General features: G+C 36.6%; 1 protein-coding gene across 4 annotated transcripts in view; it reads left to right on the forward strand.

Moving 5' to 3' along the window:
• MNAT1 (MNAT1 component of CDK activating kinase) overlaps window positions 1-25,268 on the forward strand; it is a 210,938-nt gene that overhangs the window by 152,571 nt on the left and 33,099 nt on the right. Inside the window, exon 9 of one of the 4 annotated variants that reach the window (XR_011568943.1) lies at window positions 1-123. The exons of 2 other annotated variants lie outside the window; for them this stretch is intronic. Coding sequence is in view for 1 of the 2 variants with exons in the window: in XM_070797695.1 (XP_070653796.1) it covers window positions 1-157 (157 nt within the window). In the remaining variant the exon portion in view is untranslated. One more of the 4 variants, XM_070797695.1, reaches the window with a different exon arrangement.

Here is a 25,268-nt window from a genome sequence, read left to right on the forward strand (position 1 = left end):
TGGCATGCTGCTACTGCTAAGTCACTTCTGTCGAGTCCAACTCTGTGTGACCCTTGAGACGTCAGCCCACCAGGCTCCCCCGTCCCTGGGATTCTCCAGGCAAGAAGACTGGAGTGGGTTGCCATTTCCTTCTCCAATGCATAAAAGTGAAAAGTGAAAGTGAAGTCGCTCAGTCATGTCCGACTCTGAGCGACCCCATAGACTGCAGCCCACCAGGCTCCTCCATCCATGGGATTTTCCAGGCAAGAGTACTGGAGTGGGGTGCCATTGCCTTCTCTATAATGTGCACAAAATCTAATAGAAGGAAAAGATCTTACTGCCTTTTCTGCATTGTTACTATTTTTCACTTCATGATTATTACAGAAAATAATGTTGTTGTATAGAGGAGTAGTTGTGATAAAAAACGATATACTGGCTATCTAATATCATAGGTATACAGTTGCCTGATAAGAGTTGGCCCTCAGGATGGGATCCTGTGTCACATTTCTATAACACCTAATCTTGTCAATTTGGTCTTAAAACTAAATTCTCCATCACATTTCTCATCATCAACTGTGCTTGCTCAGTTGTGTCTGACTCTGCAACCCCATGAATTGTAGTCCACCAGGCTTCTCTGCCCGTGGAATTTTCCAGGCAAGAATAAGAGAGTGGGTTGCCATTTCCTTCTCCAGGGGATCTTCTCTACCCAGGGAACAAAGCTAGTGGAGGTGATGGAATTCCAGTTGAGCTATTTCAAATCCTAAAAGATGATGCTGTTAAAGTGCTATACTCAACGTGCCATCAAATTTGGAAAACTCAGCAGTGGCCACAGGACTGGAAAAGGTCAGTTTATATCCCAATCCCAAAGAAAGGCAATGCCAAAGTGTTCAAATTAACGCACAATTGCACTCATCTCACACATTAGCAAAGTAATGCTCAAAAATCTCCAAGCCGGGCTACAGCAGTACATGAACCGTGACCTTCCAGATGTTCAAGCTGGATTTACAAAAGGCAGAGAAACCAGAGATCAAATTGCCAACATCCGTCGGATTATCGAAAAAGCAAGAGAGTTCCAGAAAAACATCTATTTCTGCTTTATTGACTATGCCAAAGCCTTTGACTGTGTGGATCACAGAAGAATGTTTAAAATTCTTAAAGAGATGGGAATATCAGACCACCTTACCTGCCTCCTGAGAAATCTATATGCAGGTCAAGAAGCAACAGTTAGAACTAGACATGGAGCAACAGACTGGTTCCATATCAGGAAAGGAGTATGTCAAGGCTGTATATTGTCACCTTGCTTATTTAACTTCTATGCAGAGTACATCATGTGAAATGCTGGGCTGGATGAAGCACAAGCTGAAATCAAGATTGCTGGGAGAAATATCAATAACCTCAGATATGCAGATGACACCACCCTTATGGCAGAAAGTAAAGAGGAACTAAAGAGCCTCTTGATGAAAGTGAAAAAGGGGAGTGGAAAAGTTGGCTTAAAACTCAACACTCAGAAACTAAGATCATAGCATCCGGTCCCATCACTTCATGGCACATAGATGGGGAAACAGTAGAAACAGTGACAGACTTTATTTTCTTGGGTTCCAAAATCACTGCAGATGGTAATTGTAGCCATGAAATTAAAAGACGCTTGCTCCTTGGAAGAAAAGCTATGACCAACCTAGATAGCATATTAAAAAGCAGAGACATTACTTTGCTGACAAAGGTCCACCTTGTCAAAGCTATGGTTTTTGCAGTAGTCATGAATGGCTGTGAGAGCTGGACTATAAAGAAAGCTGAGAGCCGAAAAATTGATGGTTTTGAACTGTGGTGTTGGAAAAACTCTTGAGAATCCCTTGGACTTCAAGGAGATCCCACCAGTCCATCCTAGAGGAAATCAGTCCTGAATATTCATTGGACGGACTAATGCTGAAGCTAAAACTCCATTACTTTGGCCATCTGATGTGAAGAATGGACTTTGAAAAGATCCTGATGCTGGGAAAGATTGAGGGCAGGAGAAGGGGACAACAGAGAATGAGATAGATGGATGGCATCACCGACTTGATGAATATGAGTTTGAACAGACTCCAGGAGTTGGTGATAGACAGGGAGGCCTGGTGTGCTGCAGTCCATGAGCTCCTTTTGGCTGTGACAGTTTCTCAGACTTTCCTTGATTTTGATGACCTTGACAGATTTGAGTAGTGGTCAGATAGTTTTCAGAATGTCTTAGTGGTTTAGTTGCTAAGTCGTATCTGAGTCTTTTGACCCCATAGACTATAGCACGCCAGTCTCCTCTGTCCATGGGATTCTCCAGGCAAGAATACTGGAGTACATTGCTATTTCCTTCTCCAGGGAATCTTCCCAACCTAGGATTCGAACCCAGGTCTCCTGCATTGCAGGCAGATTCTTTAGTGACTGAGCTATGAGGGAAGCTCATAGCTTATGTCTTAGTACATGCTATCCACATGTCTTATCACTGTTGATGTTAACCTTGATCACCTGGTCGAGGTATTATTTGTCAGCTTTGTCCACTGTAATGTACTCTTATCCCTTCTGTCTTTATTATACTCTTTGGAAGAAAATCACTATGCACAGACTACACTTAAGGGATGGGGATTAATGCTCACTTTCCTTGAGGATGTAGTATCTATGTAAGTTATTTGGAATTCTTCAGCATTGGCGATTTGTCTCTTCTCCACCATCTGTTTGTTTATTCATTTTCCCCCTGTCCTTAAGGACTAGTGAATATTTATTTTACGGTTTGGATTATAATCCATTTTTGACCATTTGAGATGTTTTAGTTGGCTCTGGTACCCATTTGCCTTTCTCCCATCATTGCATCTTTTTATAAGTATATCTTTACTTTTGGCACTGCAAGAAGCTTCAAGCTCCTGGTATATGTATTTCTTGATTTTGTTCTAGAAGGAACCATTTCTCTAAGAAGCCTTGGTTTCTTTTATTGGAGAATAGTATTAGAAACCAAAATGCTGGACTGGATAACTCACAAGCTGGAATCAAGATTGCAGGGAGAAATATCAACAACATCAGATATGCAAATGATACCACTTTAATGGCAGAAAGTGAAGAGGAACTAAAGAGCCTTTTGATGAAGGTGAATGGGTGAAAGAGAGTGACAAAGCTGGTTTAAAACTCAGCACTCAGAAAACAAAGATCATGGCATCCAGTCCTATCACTTCATGGCAAATAGACGGGAAAAAAGTGGATAGTGTCAGATTTCATTTTCTTGAGCTCCAAAATCACTGCAGATGATGACTGCAGCCACAAAATTAAAAGACGCTTGCTCCTTGGAAGAATAGCTATGACAAACCTAGACAGTGTATTAGAAAGCAGAGATATCACTTTGTGGACAAAGGTCCATCTAGTCAAAGCTACGGTTTTTCCAGTGGTCATGTTGGATGTGAGAGTTGGATGTAAAGAAGGCTGAGTGCTGAAGAATTGATGCTTTTGAACTGTGGTTCTGGAGAAGACTCTTGAGAGTTCCTTGGACAGCTAGATCAAACCAATGTCAATCCTAAAGGAAATCAATCCTGAATATTCATTGGAAGTACTGATGCTGAAGCTCCAATACTTTGGCCACCTGATGCGAAGAGCAAACTCGTTGGAAAAGACCCTGATGCTGGGAAAGGTTGAGAGCAAGAGGAGACGGGGGCAACAGAGGATGAGATGGTTGGATGGTGTCACTGACTCAATGTACGTAAGTTTGAGCAAATTCAGGGATATGGTAAAAGACAGGGAAGCTGGTATTGCAGGCTACCTACTGTCCGTGGGGTTGCAGGGAATTGGACACAACTTAGCAACTGAACAACAATAGAAACCATTATCTGTGCTTTAAGTGTTCCTGTGCTCCTGGGGTATCTTTGCTCATAAGATCTGCCAATATTTTGAATCAGTAGATCATTTTGGAGGGAGTTGGCTCTGTCTTAAAATACAGTCTTTTGATTCGTGAACGGAGTCTATTTTTCCATTTATTTTGGTCTTCTTTAGTTTCTTTCAATAATGTACAATTTTGGTGGGCAGGACTTGCATATATTTTGTCAGATTTACTCCTAAGTATTTTATAGTTTCTTATTATAAATGGCATTAAAATTTTTTTTCAATTTATGATTGCTTTTTTCTGGAATGAGCAGATATTTAATATATTGATTTTATAGCCTATAATATTGCAAAACTCATTAGTTGTAGTAATTTTTTGTAGTCCACTGGTTTTCTTAAAATATAAATATTCATGTCGTTTGCAAATGCTATTTTACTAGAACAGAAATATTTAGGGTTGTTGTTTTAATTTTTATTTTATCATTATGAAATCCTTCATTTCTGATAATACTCTTTGCTATGAAATCTGATTAGTTTGATATCAAAACAGTCATTCCATCTTCCTTTTGACTAGTGTTAACATGGTATGTTACTTGTGTTAACATGTTAAGGGGCTTTAACTGTTATTTTAAAATAATAAATATTTTCCAATTTCTTAGTTTTAAATTTAAATATAGAAAATATAAGTAGATATAACTCATCTAAATGAAATATCTTTGGGAGTCCTCAGTAATTTTTAAGAGTGTAAAGAGGTCTTAAGGCCAACAGGTTGAGAATTGATAATCTGGTTTATATATATATATATATATATATATATATATATATATATATATATATAAAAGATATATGGCTTTTGTAGTAATCATCTGTTTTCTCATCCATTTATTCATCAAGTGCTCATTAAGCCCAATTTATTTTTAGGAAATAAAAGTATGTAAGTCATCATTTTGTGCAACAAAGAACTGTTGATATAGAATTATGGGATAAAATGGTATGTGAGTAAATAGGATACAATGGAGTATAATATATATACTGCCATAGTGTTACTGCTTTTGGCTTAAGCAACATAGACTTTAGTGTTAAACATACCTAGTTTTAAATCCAGGCTCTGTTTCTTAGCTGCGAGAACTTGACCTTTCTGAACCTTACTTTTCTTATTTGTAAAATGAAGATGGTAATAGAATCTCTCTCTCAGGATTTTTTATTTATATAATTTAGTTTATAGCATTTAAGCTTTTGATTCCTAGGAAACATTTAATAAATGTTAACTGTTATTGTTGTTTAATAGTAAAGAAGGTTTTATGTACCAATGGAGAGGGAGAGGTCACATTAGTTTTAGAGGCAAAGGAAGAATTAATGGAGGTGGATACTTGAGTGAGTCTGACTTTGGCCAACACTAGGAACTAGTTAACAGACAGAAGGAATGCAATTTAGTAGTTGGGATTACATACTGCCTCCACCTGATTAACAGTTAGTGTGGTTAATGAATATCACCAGGATGATAAATTACCAGTAGGAATAATGTCACCTGTTCCTCTTATATTTTATTAAACATAAAATGCAATAACACCAAAGTATTTAAGGCTTATTATCATATTAACTTTTTAGTAAGAGAAGAGAACATACTCTGCCTGAGTTTAATTTCTGGATTTTTCACTAATTTTAATTCCCTGGACACTTTACTAATTTCTGTGTGTCTTGATTTACTCATTTTCAAGATATGGATAATATAAGTGCCTATCTCATGGAATTGTGAGTATCAAATGAGTTAATAAATGATAAACCCTTGGAATAGTATCTGACACGTGATAAGTTCTGTATAAACATTAGCTATTTGAGTGACAAATGTTACCATTGGAGTTAACATTTTTTACTGAGAATATTGCTGATATGTAATGAACTCTGTATATATTGAACTTAAACTCATTTTAAAGTCTACGTCCAGCTTAACTTTGTTGATTGATTTTGTTTGTGTTTTCCTTATGCTGATCAAGTTGCATTTTCAGGCACGGTTAATTTTAATATAAAAACAATGTCAAATTATGTAGTCTTGGTCATTTAATTGTCTAGCATGATATATATGAAATTAATTTTTAATCTAAGTACTGTTTCTCTTTCTATAATCTCTACTTTTTATTAAGTGCAATGATTTTTTAAAGATCTGCTAAGAGTAATCATACCCTGTAGTTTGTTTTCTGTCCAAATTTATGGCAACTATAAAAATATCTAACTTACTTACATTATACCATTGAGAATTACTCACTAGTCAATTGTGTAACAGAAGTAGTAATCAAGGAGTGATTGTTAAAGGCTTAAACAGATAAAGAAGAAGTGAGATGAGTATACTAGTAGGGATTTGTCTTTATCTTTTTTTTTTTGGCTTAGTGGCACGTGGAATCTGAGGTCCCTGACCAGGGATTGAACCAGCACCCTCGGCAGTGAGAGCACAGTCCTAACCACTGGACTGCCAAGGAATTCCCTTGTCATTTATCTTTTGCTTGTAGTTGTTCTAAAGAAGACTTAATGGAAATTGTTAAGTGTTTTTAGGAGGAGTTTTGAGTTTGTAAATAATAATTTTAGTAATAAGCATAGAACAAAAATTAATCACCTAGAGATTTATATTCACATTGGGGATAATACTATAAAGTGAGGGTCTTTAAAAACATCAGCAGAAATCTCTCTTTAATTATATGTTGACTTGCCCTTTAATTGGGGGTACCGTAAAGTGTATAATAGCTCATTAATTCTTCATTTCCTTGGTGAGAACTCAGCATCACGTGCTAAAATTCAGGTAACTTTTTTGAGGTATGCCCTGAAAGAGTCATATTTTCTTAAAAACCACTTCCAAGTAGAGGTAAGTCTGTCTTCTCTGAGTATGTAGTAGAAATTGTATTTCCATTTGAAGAGACTGATGTTTAAAAAAAAAAAAAGGAAAAGTACTCTGGAGATTGAGTTGTTAGGAAATTATTAGACATGTGTAGCTTGGTGACTCTTTTAACCTTTCAAATGTAAAACATGTTGGCTCTTAGGTTAAAGAACCTTGCTAATTTATAGTTATCATGTTCTATGATTGTAACTTAGGTCTGTTTTCTTTTGCTGTCCCCTTCTTAACTAAGATGTAATTCATCTTTTAATTTTAATTTCTCTGAATCCCTCTACCATGAATTTTCCAACTAAATTAAACATCGTGCTTCAGAAACATTAGATTTTATACAAGCTACTAAAAATTGTCATTCACTCCTATTTTTAGAAATAAACATTTTAAACATTTATATTTGAAAGAAAATACATGCAATTCACTCTAATGCATTAAGACAAATAAGGTTTTTCTTCTCCAGTTGTCACATGTGGCTTTAAGGGCTTCTATTAAATAAATTCTTTGAGTTTTCCTTATTATAAAGATAAGGTATATTCATTATAGGAAAACTTTGAAAGCACAGTTAAAAGAAGAAAAAAATTACCCATGTCTACTATTTAGTTTTTTTTTTTTCAGTATTCACAATCGCAATAAACCATAAGTGGTTTGTATTAAATATGCTCAGGAAATAATAACCAATATTTCCTATGCTTTTTTCTTAGTACTTTATTGCTAAATGTCAACTACCTTTCTCCTGGTTTGGAAGAAGTCAGTGTCACCACTCTCCAAACAAACATCCAACAAGTGAAAACTAGATAATTGGTTCTGATGGTATAGCATCAGAATATCTTCAAGGTTTACTTCTAATAATATTCAGTTATTTTAGCATTATAAGAGTGCCCAGAGTTGTCATTATTCTGGTTTGAAGGTACTGTTGCCATGTTTTTTGTTTGTTTGTTTGTTTCTCTGTATTACTGGTTTTAAATGTAAAGACATAAATCCTAAAGAGTGGGAGTGGAAAAACAGGGATGGTTTTCATTTGCTACAATTTCCTGTGAGACATGGCTCTAAACAAGTCCCATATTTACACAAGACAATATAGTTTTACATACAGTGGTGTATTCAGCACATTTTGAAATTCTTTAAACAGTCATCTGTATTTAATTCTTTCATAGTAAATGTGTTTAATAATGCTAGGTGAAATTTGAAATAATTTTAAAATAATTTTACAGTAGAAACACCAGTTAAATCAACCTTTTGGTAATAAATGTCAAAAAAAAGTTAATTATTTTTGCTGCCACTGCAAAATCAATTGTGTAACTGTTCTTTTTAAACTGACTTTTATAATACATTACTAAATTCTGAATGCTACACTCCTGTAACTTGTCAGAAGCAGGTTTTGGTTAATAGATATTTTCAGTGATGTAATGGGAACTTTTGGCAGTGAGTCAGAATATAATGGACTGTGATTAATGTTTTAATAAGTACATTTCTATTGCTCATGATGTAGAGGAAAAATGGTTTCCTGCTAGGATTGATAGGAGAATAGCAGGTGTGCATATAGGGTTTTTTAAAAAAGAGTTGAAATATTTTTCTTAGAATAGCATTAATATTTTTATATGGCTAAAATTCATTATCATATGAGATACATATGTTATTACATATGCCAGCAGTTCATTTGGAAAAATAAAAGTAGGGGATGATTACTGATTGCCTAATTAAATCTTTTAATTTTTAGTCTTTGTATTCTTATGACACCATGAGTTGAAGTCTTTGTAGTTTGATATTCATTCTTAATATAAGCTAAGGAATCTGCTTACATTGTAGGATATATGAGTTTGCTCCATGTTTCTAAAACATGCACAGTGTTCAAAAAAATTTTTAAATTAAAAATAGGTTTACTGAAAAGTGTTATTTCTTAAGGCCATTAAGTACACAGATTGATAGTCAAATGGAATAGTGATCATGTGAGAATTCTCCACTGCAAAGGCCACAAGTTCAGCCTATGAACTCAATAAAGTTCAGAAGTTTGGAAAGTTAAACCCCAGGAGATTTTGTGTCAGCTTTGGAATCTGAGTAAGTGAAGACAAACCAGAGGAAATACTGGTGTGCCGGAATTGAGGGATTGGTTTACAGTTTTCTTGTTCTTTGATTTTTCTCAATTTAATTTTAGCAACTTATATGCAATAAGTATGCATTGTTTCTTGTAGGTAAAGTGTCCTAGGGCTCAATGGATATGTCCCATTTGGGAATAGTATATTACTACTGCAGGCAGCCTCTGCCCATGTTTATCTTTGAAATATACATAAAATTGAACATTTGTCCAACTGGGTACTTTGCTGGGAAAAAAATTCATAATTTTCATCAGGGTCTCAAAGGGATCTTGATCCCAATAAAGAATCTAGAGTAATGATTCTTAAACTTTGCCATACATCAGAGTCACTTGGAGGGTTCATTAAAACGCACATTGTTGGGCTCTACTTCCAGGGTTTTTGATTTCTGTAGGGCTGGAGTACAACCCTAGAATTTTTGTTTCTGTTAATAATAAATTCCACAGTGATGCTAATACTGTTGATTGGTGACTATACTTTGCAAACTCTGGTTTAGCCTTGGTAAATAGCCTTCTAGACCTTTTCATATTTTCATGTATAATACGTATTTTTACAAAAACACTTATGCTGTATTATGTTACCTCTTTTAACTTTATTTTGCTGTCTTTTCATATTTATCTATAGCATCATTTAAATTTTTCCATATCATTATTTAACTAGTTCTCTAATAGGCATTTAGGTAATTTTTCATTTGTTATTTTTATAAATAGATTGTTGTTAAATTTGGGTGCTATCTTCCAATTATTTCATTAGCAAAATCCCTGGATTGAAGCATAGACATGATTCTGAGGCTCATTTGAGGCTAAATGACTTTGACATCTGACACTTGAACACTAATAAATATAACGGCCACCACTTTAAAAGAGACAGAAGAAGTTTTAAATTTTAAACAAAAAGCTTATTTAAGGAAACACTTTTCCTTGATTTTTCATTGATTCAATAACTTGCATCTTTTTAATGATGAAAACTTGTTTGATAGATTTTTCTAAATTAAAACACATATTTCAATCTTTGTTACATTTCTAGAGATTAATAATAGCTTTAGAAATATTGGGGGAAATATCTGTCATGTTACTTTATTATATGCCACATATGAATAGTTTACAGTTTGTGCAAAAATTTATATTACTAAGTTTGTGCCAGTAACCTCCAGAGAGAGAGATTGTCCTGTAAACAACCATACTGTTATATGGAAGAGGGTCAAAAAAGCCCTGAGAGAGACAGTAGAATTAAAAGGATAAATTGGGGTCTGCTAGTAGCATGCATGGGCTTTCCAGGTAGCTCTGTGGTAAAGAGTCAGTCTGCCAATGCAGGCTGGGTTTGATCCCTGGGTCAAAAAGATCCCCTGGAGGAGGAAATGGCAGCCCACTCCAGTATTCTTGCTTGGAAGATTCCATGGGGAGCGACTGGTGGGCTACAGTCTATGCGGTCACAAAGAGTCGGACACAATTGAGCAACTGAGCACAGTACAGCACAGTAGCATGCATAGACCATTCTGTTAGAGAAGGGGAGAGATTTGAAAGAGCATGATGCCTTTGATAGAAATTTGTTCAAGTAGTTCAATCTGATTAGAGCACAGTTTGTAACAGAGATTGACAAGAAACTAATTGGGATCCAGATCACGAAGAGTCTTATTTGTCATATTAAGTACTTTGAATGATGCATGGTTTTCTCTTTTTATTTCTTTGTGTCTTAAAGCAAGGTTGAAAAACCACTGTTTTCTCTGTAGCTGGACTCTAGACCATACAATTTTAGTAAGAGGAAATTTTTGAAGAACCTTTCATATGTGAATATGAAACACATATTCATATTCACATTTTAGAATATTCAGATTCACATTTTAGAAAAACACTTATGAATGCAGCAGTGTAGAGATGTATTTGAGCAGACTGAAAAAAAAAAAGATAGCCTAAAATAGAGACATCTAAACAGGGAGGATGGAGTTAAGAGAATGAATTCAAGAGAGATTTAAGAGATAGAATTAGTAGGATTTGGCAACAGATTGCACATGGAGAATAATAATCTAAGAAAATGTCAAGGCTTTTAGCTCAAGTGTCCGAATGACTCTGTGGTGACTTTCATAGAGTGGGGATCTCCTTCAGAGTTTTGCATGGCCTATGGAACATGACACTCAGACACAAGTCTGAGTGTGAGAGGTACAAGCATCCTGAATGACTAAGGCAGCTGCTTCAGGCTTTCTTTTTCACTGCTCACTCTGTTTGCCTTCTGTGTCAAGGGAGGCCCTGAGAGAGAAGTCAGTGGGGGACAGAGACTGCATTTATTCTGCTGCCAGAGAGTATGTGCAGCTGCCACTTCCTTCTGATTCACCACCACCACTTGCCACAGCTGTGGGTGTGGGTTGGACCCAGCAGTAGTAGGTAGATTTAAAAGCTTCTGTCATAACAAAGCCCATTGCGGAATTGAGTGCACCTTAAAATTTTGTATTTATGATGGTTCTCCAACTTTTGTCGTAGTGTCCTTTATTTTAAAAATTTGTCTGTAGAGATGTATGTATATCTATGTATCTATCTATATTGGACTTCTATTGTTCACTTACTACACTGAACTCTTAATATTCATGATTTAGTGTCAGTGAATACTATTGCCTAAAGTCCCAACATGTGTAAAAGTATTTATACACAAATATATAAATACTACATGCTATGCTATGCTAAGTCACTTCAGTCGTGTCCGACTCTGTACGACCCCATAGACGGCAGCCCATCAGGCTCCCCCGTCCCTGGGATTCTCCAGGCAAGAACACTGGAGTGGGTTGCCATTTCCTTCTCCAATGCATCAAAGTGAAAAGTGAAAGTGAAGTCGCTCAGTTGTGTATAACTCCTAGCGACCCCATGGACTGCAGCTGACCAGGCTCCTCCGTCCATGGGATTTTCCAGGCAAGAGTACTGGAGTGGGGTGCCATTGCCTTCTCTGACCAAAATGTGCAGGTACTTTCTTTTAGTATGAATTCTTTGCAACCTAATGACATTAGAAATGTATTATTACTTATCTTTAAGGAAATGATTCCTTATAAACAGGTTTTATTAAAGTCTTGCCATGTTTCTTGCGGGGGGTGGGTGTTAAATGAAGTCTAAAATTAAACTTACAAGTTAATTTCTTATTCATTAATATTTCTTAAAATATGTTTGTATTTCTTTTGGTTAAAAAGTACATTTTAAGAGAATAATATTTGGTTCATCTTTTTCCTTGCAAAAGGACTTCCCTGGTGGCTCAGATGGTAAAAGTGTCTGCCTACAAATCAGGAGACCTGGGTTTGATCCCTGGGTTAGAAAGATCCCCTGGAGAAGGAAATGGCAACCCACTCCAGTACTCTTGCCTTGAAAATTCCATGGACAGAGGAGCCTGGTAGGCTACAGTCCATGGGGTTGCAAAGAGTCTGACACGACTGAGTGACTTCACTTTTCCTTGTAAAACCTTAAATTTGCCATAGGTGTTCATCATAATTTGGCTTTCATCCCAGAACTATAATTCCACTTACTATAGCATTTCATTTTTAAGAAAATGCTACCAAGTTTAGAAAATTTGGAGATTTTTTCCTCCTCTCCTTAGTGATATGGTTGAATAATGATTAATATAATTCAGGGACATATCACAGGTAGAGTGTAAATAGTATTTCAGCTATTTACTTTCATTCTTTAAATGTGACTTTCATTCTTCCCTGGTGGCTCAGACGGTTAAGTGTTTGCCTACAATGTGGGAGACCCGGGTTCGATCCCTGGGTCAGGAAGATCCTCTGGAGAAGGAAATGACAACCCACTCCAGTACTCTTGCCTGGAAAATCCCATGGACAGAGGAGCCTGGTAGGCTACAGTCCATGGGGTCGCAAAGAGTCGGACATGACTGAGAGACTAAACTTTCTTTCCCTTTTCTTTAAATGTTAAATAAACTTAATTTTACTCTTTACTTAATTTTACTTTTAAGGAGTTAGCTGTTAATAGTATATGTATATATAACGCCCATATTTAATGTCGCTTACTTAAAAATCTTAGTCTGCAATATTGACATTAATTCCCAAGGCAGTTAAGTGTATCATACAGCTGTTGTTTAACTTTTCCTATCCTGGGCTCTTGTGTTTATCATTTTTAAAGCCATGTGTCCTTAGTCATGCTCATTTCTGAATAACTAAGTATTAATGATTTTACATCATAATTTAATACGCAATGTTATAATCTATTTTCAGAAAATGATGACTATAATAGTCATCTTAAGTCTTTGAAAACATATACATCACTTTGTATATACTAATAAAATACAGTATAGTTTAGAAGATGTGAGAAGGATTTTGGGAGGTATAGTGCCTGCATTTAGATTTCAACTGTGTTCTTATTTGGTTTATAACTCTAGTAAGTAACTTAGTCATTGAGTATCTTTGTTTTTTCCTTACAAAATAGAGATAATAAGATAGGTAGCTCCTATCTTAGGCTGTTTTGAGTACAAAATGAGATAATATATGTAAGATCCAGGATACTGACTGATAGAAGATGAAAATACAATATGGAAAGTCTAATCTCTTAGAATCTTATTTCTACTGTACTGTTTTTAGATCTGTTGAGTTTTCCTAGCTTTCCTTTCTTTCCTTTTTATCCCGCCCACCACCAGATTGATCAATTAGGTGTGTCAACTCAATGATAAATGGTTGTGTGGTCATTCTTCCTTATACTTTTGGCATTAGGTTATTGTAAGCGTTTGTATTCTAATTGTTGAAATAAAGATTTAGTTTATCTGTGAGGAAAACAACTATGGTTTTCTAATGTTTTGAAACATAGTAGCGGATAAGTTTTGTCCTAGTGATTTCACCTTTTTTCTCTTAGAACTGTGGGAAAATGATAGATAAGAATTTGAGGAACAATGTGGAGAAAAAAAGGGGAAGGGGTATGGTAGGCTAATTCCCCACTTATTTATTGAATGACAGATTTGATTCTCAAAGGAGGAAATGATATGCTCTTTCCATTCAGTAGCTGTTAACAGCCTAATGCCTTCTCCATGAATTTGTTGCTTTCCCTTATTTACCTCCTCGCTCTAGTTCTGTGCTCTGGTATTCTTAGGAGAGACTCTATCCCACCCGATGGTATGGATTTGGAGCTTATATTTTCTTGAAGATTTAAGGACTACAAAAGAAGGGGTTATATTTCCTCTACCTGTAACTATTGTTCAGTTGCTCAGTCATGTCCAACTCTGCAACCCCATGGACTGCAGCGCACCAGGCTTCTTTGTCCTTCACTAATTCCTGGAGCTTGCTCAAACTCATGTCCACTGAGTCGGTGATGCCATCCAACCATCTCATCCTCTGTTGCCCCTGTCTATTGCCCTCAATCTTGCAGCATCAGGGTCTTTTCCAGTGAGTCGACTCTTTGCATGAGGTGGCCAAAGTATTGGAGCTTCAGCTTCAGCATCAGTCCTTCTAATGAATATTCAGGGTTAATTTCCTTTAGGATTGACTGGCTTGATCTCCTTGCCATCCAGGGGACTCTCAAGAGTCATCTCCAGCACCACAGTTCAAAAGCATCAGTTCTTCAGTGCTCAGCCTTCTTTATGGTCCAACTCTCACATCCATACATGACTGCTAGAAAAACCATAGCTTTGACTATACGGACCTTTGTTGGCTAAGTGATGTCTCTGCTTATCTTCAGTCATTTTGTTGTGTTCATTTCTTCCTTGCCTTTTCTGTCCTTTCTTTATGTAACAAAGAAATTCCTTCCATTACCTCACAGAGGGCAATATTTCCCACATTTACAGGCTCTGGGGAGGGGTCAGGGGTTTCACCTTCTTCCCTAGTTTATCAAGGATTTTATTCCAACCAAAGAGTTCAAATAAATGCAGATGGAATTTTTAACCCAAAGGAATTCTGGTTAAATTAGAATTTCTCTATGTCAGTATATTTCTATTTATTAGGTTTTATTTGTTTGTTTGTTTTTGTATTTTAAAGGATAAGAAAATTAAGACGTAAGTTTAAGGGAGGTAGTAAGGTTTGTTTAGTAGGTTCTAAACCGTCTCTATCATATATTAGTTGTATCACATTTCACAAGGGACTTAACCTCTCTAAGCCATAGTTTCCTCACATGTAAATTAAAAAATATAATACCTATTTTGTAGGGCTGTTGTGTGGAGCAAATGAGATAAGGTGTTAAAGGGCTTAGAGCAGTACTGGGCACATAATAAGGTCTTAATAAATGCTAACTGCTCTTGCTCTGTCACCACCACCACCACCTCCAAGAGCTACTGCCACACCCACAGCAATTAGATTGTCATCTTCTTTAAAGCGAAACGTGTCTGGCAAATGCTTTAATCATCTACTCATTGATACCAGCAAAATATGTGTGCCAAATAATCTTAGATTATAATATATTGAGAACATATAGTACCCATTTGGAAAATCTAAGTTGTATACTCTTTCTGGCTTGTCACTTGATGTTTATTAAAGTCTTATAGTTCATCATATATATTGTAGAAATTTTAATTGAGTATTAAATGAATGTCAGAAATCATCCAGGTAAATGTTGGTTTTCTTTTTCCTTTCTTCTTTCTTCCGCCTTCCCTTTCTCTCCCTCCTCTTTCTTTTCCCTCCTCCCCCTCCTCCTTCTCTTCTTTTTTAATCCAGTTAAAAATTATTATCTTGAAGAGGGAGGCTTATTTGTGTTATGTAGATAGAGGCCACTTTCCAGGCAGGTGCCTTTTCAAAAATATTATAAATGATATCGAAATACTTTGTGTAAAGTATGAGAATGTACATATAGATTTTTGCATTGATTAAAAGTTGGCATTCCAATTCTTATTTATATTCACTTTTCATTAGTTGAAGGAAATGGAAACTATTTATATTAACTTTCCAATGTGTGTGGTTATCCCTTTTAGTCATGAGGTAGTATCTCATTTTTCAGTGTTTTTAATTCATTTAACAAATATTGTGAGTTCATTATGGGTACATGATATGTTTGACATTGTGAAAAATTCTAGGATATATCAGACATGATTTCTGCTTTCAGAGTAGTATACTTATGTTAGAATACTGGGCTTCCCCAATGGTTTAGTGGGTAAAGAATCTACCTGCAATGCAGGAGATACAGACATGGGGTGGTTCGAACCCTGGGTTGAGAAGTTTCCCCTGGAGGAGGAAATGGCAACCCAGTCCAGTATCCTTGCCTAAAAAATCCCATGCACAGAAGAGCCTATTGACTACAGTTCATGGAGTTGCAAGTGTTGGACATAACTAAGCATGCATGACACAGCACCATGAATATACTGCTAGCTTAAGTAAGTAACTATTAGACAAAGTAGAAAATGAGGAGAACTATAAGAAAGCAGATAAAGTGTAATGTTGGAGTTCAGAGAGAGTGATGAAGAAGTGGAATTAATTTCGAGCATATTGCCAGACATGAGATTAAGCATTTATATTAATTCATTTCACAACAGCCCTACAGTGTGTAGGTAAATTATCACCAAATAATATTTGGAAATAATACTTAAACCCAGAACTGTCTGAATTCAAACTGTGTATTTATTCTATTCTCTGAAAGAGATCTAGGTAAGCTTAGAAGTTTTTCAGGAACTGCAGCTGGAAATAGAATTTTGTCATGTAAAAGTGAAGAACAACTTTCCTGTTATAGAGCATGAGCAGAGGAGGAATTAGGGGAAAGCAATAGAGCATACTCCAGTACTCTTGCCTGGAAAATCCCATGGACGGAGGGCCTGGTGGGCTGTAGTCCATGGGGTCGCTAAGAGTCGGACACAACTGAGCGACTTCACTTTCACTTTTCACTTTGATGCATTGGAGAAGGAAATGGCAACCCACTCCAGTGTTCTTGCCTTGAGAATCCCAGGGACGGGGGAGCCTAGTAGGCTGTCGTCTATGGGGTCACACAGAGTCAGACATGACTGAAGCGACTTAGCAGCAATAGAGCATACATAGCTAATAATCAGTATTGAAGCTTAGGTGCAGAATTGGTTGCAGGAAAGGAAATAGTGGAAATGACATTATTTTGTTCTTTTTTATGACTATTATTCCATTGTCTATATACTATTACCATGTCTTCTTTATCCATTTCGCTGTTGATGGACATTTAGGTTGCTTCCATGTCTTGGTTATTTGCAAATAGTCCTGCAATGAACATACTGAGTGAAGTAAATCAGACATAGCAAATCAAATATCGTGATATTGCTTATATGTGGAATCTAAAAAAAGGATACAAATGACTTATTTACAAAGCAGAAGTAGACTCACAAATGCAAAAAACAAACTCATGATTACCAGGGAATCAGGGGGAGAAGGATAAATTTGGAGATTGTGATTGACATATACACACTGCTGCTGCTAAGTCACTTCAGTCGCGTCCGACTCTGTGCGACCCCATAGACAGAAGCCCACCAGGCTTCCCCGTCCCTGGGATTCTCCAGGCAAGAACACTGGAGTGGGTTGCCATTTCCTTCTCCAATGCGTGAAAGTGAAAAGTGAAAGTGAAGTCGCTCAGTTGTGTCCGACTCTGTGCGACCCCACGGACTGCCGCCTACCAGGCCCCTCCGTCCATGGGATTTTCCAGGCAAGAGTACTGGAGTGGGGTGCCATTGGCTTCTCCAATATACATACTACTCTATATAAAATAGATAAATAATAAGAACCTACTGTATAGCACAGGGATCCGTATTGAGTACTCAGTAATGGCCTATATGAGAAAGGAACCTAAGAAGAAAAAAGTGTGTATATGTATATATGTGTGTGTATATACATATATAACTGATTCACTTTGCTGTACACCTGAAATTAACACATTATAAATCAACTATATTCCAATTTGAAAAAAAAAAGGGGGTATAGTGGAAAGTAAGGTAGAAAAACATTGGAATTAGATTGCTTCAGTTTGAAGAATTTCAACACTCACACTCTTATGACTTCCTTTCATTTTTTATTAGTACCGTTTCATATGTTTGTTTATTGAAAAAGGCTATAGACCCCTACGGCTAATGTACATATGTTGCTATCTGTCTATCTGCCTATCTGTTCTGGGTCTTAGTTGTGGCATGAGAGATTTTCCATTTTTGCTGAGGCCTGCAGGATCTTTAGTTGCAGCATATGGGATTTAGTTCTCTGACCAGAGACTGAACTTGGCCCTCTGCATTGGGAGCACAGAGTCTTAGCCACTGGACCACAGAGAAGTCCCATCACTGTTTTATAGTTTGGCGGTAAGGCATCTTTGCTTTTATTTCATATTTTTTAGTAGAATATTTAGGGAGTACAGTGAAGGAAGGAATGAATCATAGAATTTTATAGAAAAAAAAAAGACTTCGGGTATCACCTCCTGCAACATCCTTATTTTAGAGACAAAGAAATCGAGGCCCCAGAGGATTATAATGTACTGAAGTCATGTAGTATAATGAATTAGATTTATATTTAAAAGTAGGAACAAAGATATTAAGAATAATTTAAACTTTTTTGATCAGGATAAAAGAGAATTTTAAAAACAAGTAAGAAAGGTCAAGAAAATGTTATTATTCCCACAAAAAGTTAATCAGATTAAAGCAGGCATGCTGTCACCTGCTTTACTGGCTTATCTGGAAAGTTAATATACATACAGGTTGATAGGAGTTTTCATTCACTGATTATTTTCAGGAAGGAATCCAGGAAGAATATGTAAATTTTTAAAATTCAGTCTTCTGTTATGACCACCTTTTTGATAATTTATAAGTTTCTTCTCTGTATATGTTATAGCATGGAGGAAGAGAAGCGGTACAAAAAACAACAACGAAAAAAAAAAAAGAATGCTATTTTTATGTTGTTTACAACTCTGTTTATTTTGATTACTTTTATTTTTTTTTCTAATTTTATTTTATTTTTAAACTTTACATAATTGTATTAGTTTTGCCAAATATCAAAATGAATCCGCCACAGGTATACATGTGTTCCCCATCCTGAACCCTCCTCCCTCCTCCCTCCCCATACCATCCCTCTGGGTCGTCCCAGTGCACTAGCCCCAAGTGCACTAGCCCCAGTGTACTAGCCCCAGTATCGTGCATCGAACCTGGACTGGCAACTCGTTTCTTACATGATATTTTACATGTTTCAATATCATTCTCCCAAATCTTCCCACCCTCTCCCTCTCCCACAGAGTCCATAAGACCGTTCTATACATCAGTGTCTCTTTTGCTGTCTCGTACACCGGGTTATTGTTACCATCTTTCTAAATTCCATATATATGCGTTAGTATACTGTATTTATGTTTTTCCTTCTGGCTTACTTCACTCTGTATAATAGGCTCCAGTTTCATCCACCTCATTAGAACTGATTCAAATGTATTCTTTTTAATGGCTGAGTAATACTCCATTGTGTATATGTACCACAGCTTTCTTATCCATTCATCTGCTGATGGACATCTAGGTTGCTTCCATGTCCTGGCTATTATAAACAGTGCTGCGATGAACATTGGGGTACACGTGTCTCTTTCCCTTCTGGTTTCCTCAGTGTGTATGCCCAGCAGTGGGATTGCTATTTTGATTACTTTTAAAATTGATTTATTTTTTAATCCAAAAGATGTAGTAGAGGATCAAAAATAGGTATCAGAACAGAAAAGGGTGAAAAAAGAAAATGTCAAATGATGAAGAAATGCCAGGAATAAGAGTACAAAGCAGCATAGGAGGAGATATGAGAGAGAGTAATATATTTCTGTATTCATAAATATTTGGCTTACAGCTGCGCTTTTTTCAAACTGTGTAGGATGCAGTGTTAGATTTGAAAGTCACTATAAAGGAGGAAATTTGCCATCAAGCTTCTTTAGTTATTTATCTGAATTCATTGACTAGATGGACTTCTGGTGAGATATCTAAAAGGATGTCCATTAAATTCAGTTATTTTCTGTATCATGAGGCTTTTCAACATTATAAAATCTTTAACAGGGTTAATATTAGAATAGGTGGTCTGAAAAGCTCAATTAGTGTGAGTTTTAGGCTTGTAATTTATTGTTTCTATTGAAATATTAAACTCTATGTATTAAGAACATAATATAACCTTCTGCCACCTAGTGTTAATATTTGAATTACTTTTTTTTTTAAGTTTCCAGGAGATGCCTGTGTTAAGTACTGGTAATTTTACAGCATTCCAGTTAAGTTTCATGTTATACAGAAGCTTTGTTTTATCTCTGGTTTTGGTGTGATTCTTTTATGTGATGTTTAGGTAATAAACAATAGTGAATTTAACAAATTAGAAATTCCTTCAATTGTACAACTGCTGTATGTCTTATCTGAAAACATTTCTTTAAGTTCTCTTTCCCCTGTGATTTAGGAAATTTAGGAAATTGTATTAATGATTGGGCAAGACGATACAACTGACTAACGTGTAGTTGTTCAAATCTTCTTTCCATGTGCCCCTAAAAGGTTTTTAAGCTAATAAAAACACTTTTAGAGGAACAGACTCATAAATGCAGTGGTTTCCGTAATTGAAATGATTATTATTAAGTTGTCTTTCTTAAAGAATCATCAGGTGAAGGGGTTCTGTGCAGTTTGGGACCATGGCAGCAGCTAGGCATCTCTTTATATTTTTTACCAGCAGATCTTTCAGATGTATAGTCACTAGGACATGGGTAAATATTGGTGCTCTTTTCCACACAGTAATCCCTACTGAAACTTTGTCATTGCTGCTTCAGAGCTCTGAATATTCATTGGTTTTTCATAACTGCAAATGCTCCAGTTTTCACTTTGTCTTGAAATTTATAATCCTATCAGTATCCTGCATTTATCTTTCTCGTTAAGTTGTTTATATTAAAGATAATTCTTTAAGATCCTAATACTAGACATATAATGTACTTATAAATGAGATGCCAGTAGTAGGTTTTTGTTAGTGATTTTAAGTGACAAATTTAATAGCCAAGTTACCCTGGGGTGCCCTAGGTGAAAAGCCTGTTTCAAAAAGTAATTCCAAGGTTTGTGCTTGTTGATCCCATATTCCAAATGACAAATCTGGCACTTTTAGAAAGACACTGAACTCCATTTAAATATAGTCTCCCTACTCTATCTTAAATATTACAGAGGTTCCAAATAATAAAAATTTGATGAGATTAGAAATACTTGATCCCTTTGTTCTCTTCAGGTACCACCTGCAAAGAAGACAAAAGTGATTTTATTTTATTTTTAAGTTTTAATCCTTTAATATAAATACTAATAAAAGTTCATTTCCTGAAAAAGAATGATAGTAACACTAAATGACAGGAAAGTAGCATGTTTTAAGTTGAAATTATAATTCAGAAGGATATATTTTTATTATAATTTTTTACCAGTAGAATAGAAGGAATAGAAGGAAAAAATACTATCAAAACTATGATTCAAAACTTTTTTAATGAATTACTATTTGATATCCATGATAGCCTCGGGCGACAAGGGTCAGCTGTACGTCCCTTCCTGACAGATAACATGAGCAAGAAATAAACCTCTCTTAAATTAAACCACTGTAATTTGGGGGTTATTCATTACTACTGCAAAACTTGAGACTGTCCTCACTGACAGTGAAGTCATAAGTCCCTTTATTTACACATGTGTTTTTAGCCAATGCATTGTCTCTTAGTTATTTTGTCATTTGATTTTCCATGAATTCATGTTGATTAAATTAGAACAATGTAAATCATCACATGTGATTCTTCTAATGCATGTTGAATATGTTATTCATCTTTCCAGTTTAGCTCCTGTAGGTCTCTGAGCCACTTTATAAATTGCTACTGGAAAAAATAACAGTGAGTTAACTGAGTAAATGTGCCTTCACTAATACTATTATGTAATTTCAGAGCACTCTTGTGATTTCAAAGCACATCATCTAATTTGATTGTTGACCACAGTCCTAGGAGATAAATGTGCAGATTTTATTGTTTAATTTATTATTTTATTTGATTATTATCACATCCATTTTACAGATGGGGAAACTGCAGCAAAGTCATTTGCTTTAGGCCATATGTCTGAAAGGCAGCAGAATTTCTAGGTGATCCTCCAACAGTTTTTCCTATTTCTCTCATTAGGATCAATGATACGTCCAGCCATGGGCAGTGATGGGTGGGGAGGGGAGGAAGGAGTTTTCAGTTACTTTGTCTTTTTATTCCTGAGCATTTCTACCAAGATAAAAAATTATATAAAGCAAATAAATGTATTACATTCTACCTTCCAAGGTCCTGGTTGGTAAGGCACCTATGCCTAGTGTGTGCATGTGTGCTTAGTCACTTCAGTCATGTCTGACTCTGTGTGACCCTATGGACTGTAGCCCACTAGGCTCTTCTGTCCATGGGATTCTTCAGGCAAGAATACTGGAGTGGGTTGCCATGCCTTTTTCAGGGGAATCTGCCTAACCTAGGGATTGAATCCACATCTCTTAGGTCTCTTGCATTGGCAGGCAGGTTCTTTACCACTAGCGCCACTTGGAAAGTTTAGTAGCTTTTAAAATTTCCCAGTGTGCACTGTGTGGGAAAGGAAAGAAAGACTAAGTGTTACATGTTTTAGAACAAGGGTGAATCCATGTGGAACTGTGTCTTTTAAAATAGTGATTTTTCCAGGTTAAATTATAAACTATCCATGATATAATCACATACTACGGTAGCTGCAAATTTAATTCAAATGACTACTATATCTACAACTGTGGGGAAGAATTCCTTAGAAGAAATGAAGTAGCCCTTATAGTCAAAAGAGTCCGAAATGGCAGTAGTTGGGCGCAATCTCAAAAATGACGGAATGATCTCTGTTTGTTTCCAAGGCAAACCATTCAGTATCACAGTAATGCAAGTCTATGCTCCAACCACTGATGCCGAAGAAGCTAAGGTTGAACAGTTCTATGAAGACCTACAAGACCTTCTAGAGCTAACACCCCAAAAAGATGTCCTTTTTATTATAGGGGACTGGAATGCGAAGTGGGAAGTCAAGAGATACTTGGAACAAGGCAAGTTTGTCTTTAGAGTACAAAATGAATCAGGGCCAAGGCTAACAGAGTTTTGCCAAGAGAACGCATTGGTCACAACAAATATCCTCTTCCAACAACACAAGAGAGGACTCTACACATGAACATCACCAGATGGTCAATACCAAAATCAGATGGAATATATTCTTTGCAGCCAAAGAGGGTGAAGCTCTATATAGTCAGCAAAAGCAAGACCAGGAGCTGATTGTGGCTCAGATCATGAACTACTTATTGCAAAATTCAGACAAAACTTGAAGAAGGTAGGGAAAACCACTAGGCCACTAAGGTATGACCTAAATCAAATCCCTTATGATTGTACAGTGAAAGTGACAAATAGATTTAAGGGATTAGATCTGATAGAGTGGGATGGAGGTTCGTGACATTATACAGGAGACAGTGATCAAAAGCAACCCCAAGAAAAAGAAATGCAAAAAGGCAAAATGGCTCTCTGAGGAGGCCTTACAAATAGCTGAGAAAAGAAGAGAAGCAAAAGGCAAAGGAGAAAAGAAAAGATATACCCATCTGAATGCAGAGTTCCAAAGAAGAGCAAGGAGAGATAAGAAAGCCTTCCTAAGTGAACAATGTAAAGAAATAGAGGGAAACAATAGAATGGGAAAGACAAGAGATCTCTTCAAGAGAATTAGAGATACCAAGGGAACATTTCATGCAAAGATGGGCACAATAAAGGACAGAAACAGTTTGGAACTAACAGAAGCAGAAGACATTAAGAAGAGGTGGCAAGAATACACTGAAGAACTATACAAAAAATATCTTCATGACCCAGATAACCACGATGGTGTGATCATTCATCTAGAGCCAGACATCCTGGAATGTGCAGTCAAGTGGGCCTTAGGAAACATCACTATGAACAAAGCTAGTGGAGGTGATGGAATTCCAGTTGAGCTATTTCAAATTCTAAAAGGTAATGCTGTTAAAGTGCTGCACTCAGTATGCCAGCAAAGATGGAAAAGTCAGCAGTGGCCACAGGACTGAACAAGACCAATTTTTATTCCAATACCAAAGAAAGGAAATGCCAAAGAATGTTCAGACTACTACACAGTTGCACTCATTTCATACAGTAGCAGAGTCATGCTCAAAATTCTCCAAGTCAGGCTTCAACAGTTCATGAACTGAGAACTTCTAGATGTTCAAGCTGGATTTCAAAAAGGCAGAGGAACCAGAGATCAAATTGCCAGCATCCATTGGATCATCAAAAAAGCAAGAGAGTTCCAGAAAAATATCTACTTCGGCTTCATTGACTATGCTAAAGTCTTTGACCATGTGGATCACAACAAACTGGAAAATTCTTAAAGAAATAGAAATACCAGACCACCTTACCTGTCTCCTGAGAAACCTGTATGCAGGTCAAGAGGCAACAGTTAGAACTGGACGTGGGACAATGGACTGGTTCCAAATTGGAAAAGGAGTACATCAAGGCTGTATATTGTCACCCTGCTTATTTAACTTCTATGCAAGTACACCATGAGAAATGGTGGAGTAGATGAGGCACAAGCTGGAATCAAGTTTGCCGGGAGAAATATCAATAACCTCAGATATGCAGGTGACACCACTGTTATCACAGAAAGGTAAGAACTAAAGAGCCTCTTGATGAAGGAGAAAGAGGAGAGTGAAAAAGCTGACTTAAAACTCAACATTCAAAAAACGAAGAGCATAGCATCTGGTCCCATCACTTCATGGCAAATAGATAGGGAAACAATGGAAACAGTGACAGACTTTATTTTTTGGGTCTCCCAAATCACTGCAGATAGTGACTGCAGCCATGAAATTAAAAGATGCTTGCTCCTTGTAAGAAAAGCTATGAGAAACCTAGACCGTGTATTAAAAAGCAGAGACATTATTTTGTTGACAAAGGTCCATATAGTCAAAGCTATGGTTTTTCCAGTAGTCATGTGTGGATGTGAGAGTTGGGCCTTAAAGAAAGCTTAGCACCGAAAATTGGTACTTTTGAATTGTGGTGCTGGAGAAGACTCTTGAGTCTCTTGGACTGCAAGGAGATCAAACCAGTCAATCCCAAAGGAGATCAACCCAGAATATTCATTAGAAGGCTTGATGCTTAAGCTGTAGCTCCACTACTTTGGCCACGTAATGTAAAGAGCCGTGTCATTAGAAAAGACCCTGTTGCTGGGAAAGATTGAAGACAGGAGGAGAAGGGGGTGACCTAGGACGACATGGTTGGATGGTATCACTGACTCAATGGACATGAGTTTGAGCAAGCTCTGGGAGATGGTCAAGGACACGGAAGCCTAGTGTGCTGCAGTCCATGGGGTCGCAGAGAGTTGGACATGGCTGAGCGACTGAACAACTATAGCTGCAGTATCAGAACTGATAGCGTGTTATCCATACAGGTCACATGTGTAGCAAGCTCTCAGCTTTTGCTAATTTCTAGCTAGGACTGCAGTCCTGCAAAGGTGTTAAAATGCTTACTTACAGTTATTCCTGGCATTTCTGTGATTAGTTCCTGATTTAGTACATCTGGTGGTTTGGACTTGGAAATTTGAATGAAGCAAAATTTATTAATTACTGATGGAGGCAGAATATT

The sequence above is a fragment of the Bos indicus genome, chromosome 10 (assembly GCF_029378745.1).
Source record: "Bos indicus isolate NIAB-ARS_2022 breed Sahiwal x Tharparkar chromosome 10, NIAB-ARS_B.indTharparkar_mat_pri_1.0, whole genome shotgun sequence".
NCBI lineage: Eukaryota > Metazoa > Chordata > Mammalia > Artiodactyla > Bovidae > Bos > Bos indicus.